This window comes from Artemia franciscana, chromosome 12 (genome assembly GCF_032884065.1).
Source record: "Artemia franciscana chromosome 12, ASM3288406v1, whole genome shotgun sequence".
Taxonomy (NCBI): Eukaryota; Metazoa; Arthropoda; class Branchiopoda; order Anostraca; family Artemiidae; genus Artemia; species Artemia franciscana.
Genome location: NC_088874.1, coordinates 18047751 through 18058033, shown reverse-complemented (window position 1 = coordinate 18058033; position 10283 = coordinate 18047751). Strand labels below are relative to the sequence as shown.

The window sequence follows — 10283 nt, the reverse complement described above, 5'->3', positions numbered from 1 at the left end:
TAAAAACTAAAAAAAACTAAAAAAAGGAAAAAACTGAAAAATAAGCTAAAATAAAGGTAAAAACCAATAAAAAACTAAAAAAAAAACTGAAAAAACTAAAAAAAGGCAAAAACTACAAAAAAACTAAAAACTAATAAAAAAAGTAAAAAAGCTAAAAAACTAAAAAAACTAAAAAAACTAAAAAAACTAAAAAAAGGTAAAAAACTAAAAAAAAAAAAAATAAAAAAAAACTAAAAAAAAAGGAAAAAACTGAAAAATAAGCTAAAATAAAGGTAAAAACCAATAAAAAACTAAAAAGAAAAAAAGGAAAAAACTAAAAAAAATTTTCATCTAAAAAACTAAAAAAAAACTAAAAAAGGTAAAAACTAAAAGAACTAAAAAAGAAAAAAATAAATGACGACACTCAAAGAGAAAGCGACCAGGACAAAAGGAATGTTCGATTAGCAATCAACAAAGCACCGGGACACAGGGAGTATAAATGACGACCAGGACAAAAGTAAAAAAAAAACTAACAAAACTAAAAAGAAGGTAAAAACTACAAAAAAACTAAAAAGAAAAAAAAAACTAAAAACTAATAAAAAAACTAAAAAATCTAAAAATCTAAATAAACTAAAAAAGAAAAAAAAAGGAAAAAAATAAAGGAGAAAAACAAAACTAAAAAACGAATGTATATACAGACCGGTACACCGGGATACAAATGACGACCGGGACACAGGGAATATAAATGACGACCGGGACACAGGGACACAACTACAACGGGGACACCGGGGGAAACAGGGGGATATAAATGACGACCGGGACAAAAAAACTAAAAAGAAAAAAAAACTAAAAACTAATAAAAAAACTAAAAAATTTAAAAATCTAAATAAGCTAAAAAAGAAAAAAAAAGGAAAAAAATAAAGGAGAAAAACAAAACTAAAAAACGAATGTATATACAGACCGGGACACCGGGATACAAATGACGACCGGGACACAGGGAATATAAATGACGACCGGGACACAGGGACACAACTACAACGGGGACACCGGGGGAAACAGGGGGATATAAATGACGACCGGGACACCGGGACAGGGAATGGTCGATTAGCAATCACCATCAACAAAGCTCAAGGGCAATCATTAGAATCATGAGGTATAGATCTGAATACAGATTGTTTTCCCATGGACCATTATATGTTGCATGTTCAAGAGTCGGTAAACCTGACAATCTATTTATATGCAAAGACAATGGGACAGCAAAGAATGTTGTATATTCGCAAGTTTTACGTAGTTAAAACCATATATATATATATATATATATATATATATATATATATATATATATATATATATATATATATATATATATATATATATATATATATATATATATATATATATATATATATCTATATTCACAGGTGGGACATAGGGACACAACTACAATGGCGCGTAACGACTTACGCGCGCGGGGGGGCTTGGGGGGGGCGCGAAGCGCCCCCACCAACTAGGTGTTGGGGTGGCGCGAAGCGCCACCCCAACAGCTAGTATATATATATATATATATATATATATATATATATATATATATATATATATATATATATATATATATATATATATATATATATATATATATATATATATATATATATTTATATATATATATATATATATATATATATATATATATATATATATATATATATATATATATATATATATATATATATATATATATATACTAGCTGTTGGGGTGGCGCTTCGCGCCACCCCAACACCTAGTTGGTGGGGGCGCTTCGCGCCCCCCCCAAGCCCCCCCGCGCACGTAAGTCGTTACGCGCCATAATAGTTACGCGCCATTGTAGTTGTGTCCCTATGTCCCACCTGTGAATATAGATATATATATATATATATGGTTTTAACTACGTAAAACTTGCGAATATACAACATTCTTTGCTGTCCCATTGTCTTTGCATATAAATAGATTGTCAGGTTATCCCCCTGTTTCCCCCGGTGTCCCCGTTGTAGTTGTGTCCCTGTGTCCCGGTCGTTATTTATATTCCCTGTGTCCCGGTCGTCATTTGTATCCCGGTGTACCGGTCTGTATATACATTCGTTTTTTAGTTTTGTTTTTCTCCTTTATTTTTTTCCTTTTTTTTTCTTTTTTAGTTTATTTAGATTTTTAGATTTTTTAGTTTTTTTATTAGTTTTTAGTTTTTTTTTCTTTTTAGTTTTTTTGTAGTTTTTACCTTCTTTTTAGTTTTGTTAATTTTTTTTTTTTACTTGTGTCCTGGTCGTCATTTATACTCCCTGTGTCCCGGTGCTTTGTTGATTGCTAATCGAACATTCCTTTTGTCCTGGTCGCTTTCTCTTTGAGTGTCGTCATTTATTTTTTTCTTTTTTAGTTCTTTTAGTTTTTACCTTTTTTAGTTTTTTTTTAGTTTTTAGTTTTTTTAGTTTTTTACCTTTTTTTAGTTTTTTTAGTTTTTTAGCTTTTTTATTTTTTTTATTAGTTTTTAGTTTTTTTGTAGTTTTTGCCTTTTTTTTTAGTTTTTTGTCCTGGTCGCTTTCTCTTTGAGTGTCGTCATTTATTAGTTTTTTCCTTTTTTTTTAGTTTTTTATTGGTTTTTACCTTTATTTTAGCTTATTTTTCAGTTTTTTCCTTTTTTTTAGTTTTTTTTTATTTTTTATTTTTTTTAGTTTTTTACATTTTTTTAGTTTTTTTAGTTTTTTTAGTTTTTTAGCTTTTTTACTTTTTTTATTAGTTTTTAGTTTTTTTTTGTAGTTTTTGCCTTTTTTTTAGTTTTTTCAGTTTTTTTTTAGTTTTTTATTGGTTTTTACCTTTATAGTTTTTTTAGTTTTTTAGCTTTTTTATTTTTTTTATTAGTTTTTAGTTTTTTTTGTAGTTTTTGCCTTTTTTTAGTTTTTTCAGTTTTGACGTCACCTAATCCAGTTTTTTCAGGTGACGTCACCTGACACATCCATCCACACATCCACAGACAGACAACTTATTTTTATATACTAGCTGTTGGGGTGGCGCTTCGCGCCACCCCAACACCTAGTTGGTGGGGGCGCTTCGCGCCCCCCCCCAAGCCCCCCCGCGCGCGTAAGTCGTTACGCGCCATAATAGTTACGCGCCATTGTAGTTGTGTCCCTATGTCCCACCTGTGAATATAGATAGATATATATATATATGGTTTTAACTACGTAAAACTTGCGAATATACAACATTCTTTGCTGTCCCATTGTCTTTGCATATAAATAGATTGTCAGGTTTACCGACTCTTGAACATGCAACATATAATGGTCCATGGGAAAACAATCTGTATTCAGATCTATACCTCATGATTCTAATGATTGCCCTTGAGCTTTGTTGATGGTGATTGCTAATCGACCATTCCCTGTCCCGGTGTCCCGGTCGTCATTTACATCCCCCTGTTTCCTCCGGTGTCCCCGTTGTAGTTGTGTCCCTGTGTCCCGGTCGTCATTTATATTCCCTGTGTCCCGGTCGTCATTTGTATCCCGGTGTCCCGGTCTGTATATACATTCGTTTTTTAGTTTTGTTTTTCTCCTTTATTTTTTTCCTTTTTTTTTCTTTTTTAGCTTATTTAGATTTTTAGATTTTTTAGTTTTTTTATTAGTTTTTAGTTTTTTTTTCTTTTTAGTTTTTTTGTCCCGGTCGTCATTTATATCCCCCTGTTTCCCCCGGTGTCCCCGTTGTAGTTGTGTCCCTGTGTCCCGGTCGTCATTTATATTCCCTGTGTCCCGGTCGTCATTTGTATCCCGGTGTACCGGTCTGTATATACATTCGTTTTTTAGTTTTGTTTTTCTCCTTTATTTTTTTCCTTTTTTTTTCTTTTTTAGTTTATTTAGATTTTTAGATTTTTTAGTTTTTTTATTAGTTTTTAGTTTTTTTTTTCTTTTTAGTTTTTTTGTAGTTTTTACCTTCTTTTTAGTTTTGTTAATTTTTTTTTTACTTATGTCCTGGTCGTCATTTATACTCCCTCTGTCCCGGTGCTTTGTTGATTGCTAATCGAACATTCCTTTTGTCCTGGTCGCTTTCTCTTTGAGTGTCGTCATTTATTTTTTTCTTTTTTAGTTCTTTTAGTTTTTACCTTTTTTAGTTTTTTAGATGAAAATTTTTTTTAGTTTTTTCCTTTTTTTCTTTTTAGTTTTTATTGGTTTTTACCTTTATGTTAGCTTATTTTTCAGTTTTTTCCTTTTTTTTAGTTTTTTTTTATTTTTTATTTTTTTAGTTTTTTACCTTTTTTTAGTTTTTTTAGTTTTTTTAGTTTTTTAGCTTTTTTACTTTTTTTATTAGTTTTTAGTTTTTTTGTAGTTTTTGCCTTTTTTTAGTTTTTTCAGTTTTTTTTTTTAGTTTTTTATTGGTTTTTACCTTTATTTTAGCTTATTTTTCAGTTTTTTCCTTTTTTTTAGTTTTTTTTAGTTTTTAGTTTTTTTAGTTTTTTACCTTTTTTTAGTTTTTTTAGTTTTTTTAGTTTTTTAGCTTTTTTATTTTTTTATTAGTTTTTAGTTTTTTTTGTAGTTTTTGCCTTTTTTTTAGTTTTTTTAGTTTTTTAGCTTTTTTATTAGTTTTTAGTTTTTTTTGTAGTTTTTGCCTTTTTTTAGTTTGACAACTTATTTTTATATATATAGATAGTTTTTTTTTTTACTTATGTCCTGGTCGTCATTTATACTCCCTGTGTCCCGGTGCTTTGTTGATTGCTAATCGAACATTCCTTTTGTCCTGGTCGCTTTCTCTTTGAGTGTCGTCATTTATTAGTTTTTTCCTTTTTTTTTAGTTTTTTATTGGTTTTTACCTTTATTTTAGCTTATTTTTCAGTTTTTTCCTTTTTTTTAGTTTTTTTTTATTTTTTATTTTTTTTAGTTTTTTACCTTTTTTTAGTTTTTTTAGTTTTTTTAGTTTTTTAGCTTTTTTACTTTTTTTATTAGTTTTTAGTTTTTTATTGGTTTTTACCTTTATAGTTTTTTTTAGTTTTTTAGCTTTTTTATTTTTTTTATTAGTTTTTAGTTTTTTTTGTAGTTTTTGCCTTTTTTTAGTTTTTTCAGTTTTGACGTCACCTAATCCAGTTTTTTCAGGTGACGTCACCTGACACATCCATCCATCCATCCACAGACAACTTATTTTTATATATATATATATATATATATATATATATATATTGTGTCCCGGTGTCCCGGTCTGTAGTGTCATCTTATAATGACGTCATATACAAAGCCTTATATACTTATAATGACGTCAAATGCAAACCCACAAACAAACAAACATGCATATGTACAATTTTTTTTATATATATAGATACCGTTTCCTTTTTAGTTTTTTTTCTTTTTTAGTTTTTTCTTTTCTTAGTTTTTTTCTTTTTTACTTTCTTCTTTTTATTGATTTGTTTTCTTCAATTTGTCTATGTTCATTCCCACATTCACACTTGGAAAAATCTTTAAGTGCCAAGCATGCTAAAGCTCCAACAATTTATATTAAACCTCAAAATTTTGGGGTATCTGTTTTAAGGTTTTCGAATTACTTTAATCTTTTGTCGAAATATATTGAAATATTTGTGCAATTCCCAGTTTTTTTTAGTTTTTTAGCTTTCTTTAATTTTTTTTCTTTTTAGTTTTTTACCTTTTTTTATTTATTTTTTATTTTTTTTATGTTTTTTCTTTTTAGGTTCTTTTTTTAATATTTTTTAATTTTTTAGTTTTTTCTTTTTAGTTTTTTTTAGTTTTTTACCATTTTTCTTTTTTCAGTTTTCTTTTTCTTCTTTATTTTTCAGCGTCACTATGAAATACATATCGCCGAACCTTTGTTTTTTCAACTAAAATCTGGTAGGCATTGATGACCTTATCCAAGTCAAAATCCCAAACTCAATCATAATCGCTATCATTTTCAGTTTTGATACGTTTTGACTCTTGCTGTCCAGGTGGATTTTCATCTAACTGCACGGTTTTGCGTTCTTTAGCCGCAAGCCTTTTGGCATTAACCCTTTGAGCAGATTCCTCGGCTGTTTCTTCTGCCATTGTAGAATTTATACTAAAATTTCTCTCTGAATTAAATATTTGAGCAGCTTCCTCGGCTGTTTCTTCTGTCATTTTAAGATCTATACTAAAAATTCCTCTTTACGTGCCAAGCTTGCTAAAGCTCAACAATTTATAATAAATCTCAAAATTTTAAGTTTCTGTTTTAAGGTTTTCGAATTACTTTAATCTATTGTCAAAATATTTCAAAATGTTTATGCAATTTTCAGTTTTTAAATTTTAGTTTGTTTTCTTTTTTTCTTTATTTTTCATAATCAGGCGTAACAGACATAGTGTAACAGACATAACACACAAACAACTTATTTTTATATATATAGATTATTTTAGTAATCTATATATATAAAATTATTTAATTATAATAATATTTAATATTATAGAACCAAACTCGAGATTGATTATTTATAATGAAGCTGAATCCATGACAGAAAGATCGCACATGAGGTTACAGTTATTCACAGTCCGATATCATCAAGAAAAATTTCCGTAACCGTTATTCTTCTCAATCTGTTTCATCAGAACTAATGCATGAGAACACCTGCTTTGAATTGTACTTATTATATCATCTATTGGGTTGTTCATGATTGAAGTTCTTTTGTAACTTTATCAAAACAAATTTACGCCAGAAAACCAAAACTTTTGTTCTCGGCATACAAACAAGCTACAAATAAACCTTATGATTACGTTTTATTGGATCTTAATCAAAACACGCTCGAAGATTTAAGTGTGGTCAAGAATATTTTTGACAATGAAATTACCGTATCTCTACCCGTGAATAGTAAAACACAGCTATCATGAAACAAAAGAAACTGTAAGAAAACTTCTATTAATTTTCAGTCCAAGGTAATTCTAAAACCACAGACACCGTGATTATAACCGTTTCTCAACTTGTAAAGAAATTCTCTTGGCCTTGAAAAAGGTTTTTGCTCGCTTTTTTCTTGTTGATAGATAGTCCGTCTGTTTGTTTTAGAGTCATATTTTTACATAAATGGAAACAAAATATGGGCTGATGCCCTTTTGTAAACTATTGCAGGGTATCTAAAAAATACTCGCATTACGTGTGAACATTAGACCTTTACAATTTTTGTATGCCATTAATTTGAATAATTAGAGTCTGTCTAATTTTATTTTGATATTAAATTTTCAATCTTTACAGTATAAACACTATCGCTGTCTTCACACATAATGCAAGATGAGAAAGTATTTTGCCATTTTATCTGAATTTTGCCATAACTAAATTTGCTTGCAATATTTTTATCAAAAAATTTTTGATCCTAACCGATTTTGAATTATACTATGTTAACTTTTAAAACCTATTTTGGCGGACAAAATCAAAATCGTCGAGCTCTCTAACTCTGCAGAAGAGAGCGAGAACGGAACAGAAGAACCGTAGTACCGGCGGTACTTTTGTACTTAAACTGCTGGGGATAGGTGCACCGGGTCCCGCACTTCCCTTTTTTTTAAAAGTTATTTCCCTGGATATTACTCGATGACAGAATGGCGAGCGAGCAGGTTTTATGGATCCCTGTGTTGAACTTTGTTTACTGGGCTAACAAAGCTGGGAACAGATCCAAAGAAATTGTGGAGAAAACGGGACAATTCTTCAAGCTGGAAGCTATATTTCAGGCCAAGGAACTTTTACAAGTAAGTGTGGAAAGTGTTACTCTCATATTGTTGAGATTCTATCACTTTTATCACATTCTATCACTATCATTCTATCTAGCCCGTGAACAGTAAAACACAGCTATCATGGAACTAAAGATACTATACGAAAACTTCTATTTATTTTCTGTCTAAGGTTATTCTAAAACCACACCTTAGGAAGGCAATACTCCAACACAGCGTTGACAATAAATTCAATTACCTACCTGAAGTTCGTTCAAATTTAATTGAAGGTAATACTCAACTGCCAGAAGTAGTTAAGCATCAGAAAAAGCCACATCGCTCACTTGTACGTACCCTAGCTTGCAAGAAGAAAGGAAAATATTTAAAGGGAAAACAACATGTTCAAACGGGTGGTAGTTTCTTTTCATTGTTAAGACCAATAATCGCAAACCTGTGAACACAATTCTCTAGAAAAATGACTAAACCTTACAAATTAACCCCAATTGAACTTGCTATTTCACCAAAACAGAATTCTGAAGATAATCTTGATAAATTTACTAACAATGAAAAAATTGCCGATGTTGGATAATCAATTTTGCTTCATAATGCCATTCGACGTGTAAATGGGCATAAGCTGTGCAGTGAAATATCGCTCATAGTAAACGTCATTGATCAACCTCCAAGTTCCGAAAGTTCCTTACCAGTACAAACACTGCAAAAACAGGAAGACAAAGACTTATCCAAATGCTGTAGACCTAATGCCTCAATCTTATTGAGAGCAAAGTAAAAGACTCATGACTGATCTTACTTGGCGTTTTCAGTTGTTCTTACTCAAGTGTTCTCATTTGGCATGATACCTTACATTCATTTCTATTAGTTTAGTTTTTGCAGCATTGTCATTACACAGAGCACTTTCAAAATGACATCATTATATTTAGCTGAATATTTTGGATGACGAGGTCATAGATGCAACTATGATGTCAATTGTTATTTATAAGAAGGCATCATCACTAATAATCCACATTTCATTATAATGAATTCAACTAAGAGCATATATGAACTGAAGCCTCAGATACTACAAGTTGAGAAAGTTACCAATGTCACATTATCTAAACAAAAAAAAATGGCTATTATTCAGTCTGTAAACAGATTACTGAAGTTAGAACTCACAGATGGAGAAACAAAAATGACTGCAGTTGAATCTAAGGTGATAAATGAGCTGGATGAAAGGACACCCTTAGGAACTTCAGCATTAGACGAAATAAAATTCAGTATAATTAGAGATCAAATTGTCTCTAACAAGGGTTTTAGCACAATGAAGACATGTGTACTTATAGTTAGTATTTTATTACTATGTCTGTGCAATGGATGTGATGCGTTTGACAATCATGGACATAGCAATGAATCTCCTTCATTAAAGTATCCCAAAGACCCTATGAGCCTATGGATTGAGGCACTAGGAGCAACTTTATTAATTAGTATTCTTCCTTTCATCATTTTATTTTTGATGCCACTGGGAGATAAAGACCAGTCTCATCCACTGTTGAAAGTTTTACTCAGTTTTTCATCTGGTGGACTCTTAGGAGAAGCCTTTCTTCATCTTATTCCTCATGCAATGATAACAATGGAGAGGGCAGGACATGACCATTCACAGAGTCATGATTCTGAACATGAGCCTCATGATATGAGTGTTGGATTGTGGGTAATATCTGGTATTTTGACGTTTTTGATAGTTGAAAAATGTGTCCATATTGTAAAAGGAGGACATGGACATTCTCATTCTGAGACGTCTAAAATTGAAGAAAAGGAAAAAGAAGTCAAGGCAGTTCAGAAAGATGGAAACAAGAATAGTGACAAAAATGGAAAAGACTCTAAAAATAACAGTGATAGCACAGAAAATACTGAGAATCCAGAAAGGAGCATCAAAGTAGCTGCATTCTTGAATTTGGCAGCAGATTTTACACATAATTTCATTGATGGCTTAGCAATTGGAGCTTCGTTTCTTGCCGGGCGACCAATTGGTATTATTACAACAGCCACGGTTCTTGTACATGAAATTCCACATGAGATCAGTGACTATGCAATTCTCATCAAATCTGGCTGCCCTAGAAGAAAAGCCTTGTTCTTACAGCTGATTACTGCCTTTGGTGCATTGTCAGGCACCGTTGTTTCTCTTCTTGCTGAAGGAATTGATGATACTGCTACTGCTTGGATTCTTCCATTTACAGCCGGAGGGTTTATTTACATCGCAACTGTTTCAGTCATTCCAGAAATAATGGAAAAGTCCAGTTTCAAACAGTCTATTTTTGAAATTATAGCTTTTATTGCTGGAGTTTGTTCAATGGCTCTAATGGCCAACTTTGAGTGAAACTCCAAATTTATTTAAATGTGCTGGACTGATGACAAGCTCAGACACCGTGGTTATAACCGTTTCTCAACTTGTAAAGAAATTTTCTTGGCCTTGAAAAAGGTTTTTGCTCGCTTTTTTCTTGTTGATAGTCAGTCTGTGTGTTTTACAGTCATATTTTTACATAAATGGAAACAAATGGAAGCCCATTACAAAATGGGCTGATGCCCTCTTGTTAACTATTGAAAGGGAATCAGAACTCGCATTACGTGTGAATATTAGACCCTTGCACTTTTTT

At 31.0% G+C, this 10283-nt stretch overlaps 1 protein-coding gene across 1 annotated transcript; it reads left to right on the top strand.

Annotated features, from left to right (window-relative positions):
- Positions 1-8682: 8682 nt before the first annotated feature.
- On the top strand, positions 8683-10283 carry LOC136034195 (protein catecholamines up-like). Its single transcript, XM_065715370.1, has one exon. The coding sequence runs from the start codon at positions 8762-8764 to the stop codon at positions 10004-10006; it is 1245 nt and encodes a 414-aa protein (XP_065571442.1). The 5' UTR covers positions 8683-8761; the 3' UTR covers positions 10007-10283.

Bases quoted from the DNA above. Each gene is read 5' to 3' on its own strand.
- LOC136034195 (XM_065715370.1), top strand. From the start codon at position 8,762: ATGGCTATTATTCAGTCTGTAAACAGATTACTGAAGTTAGAACTCACA.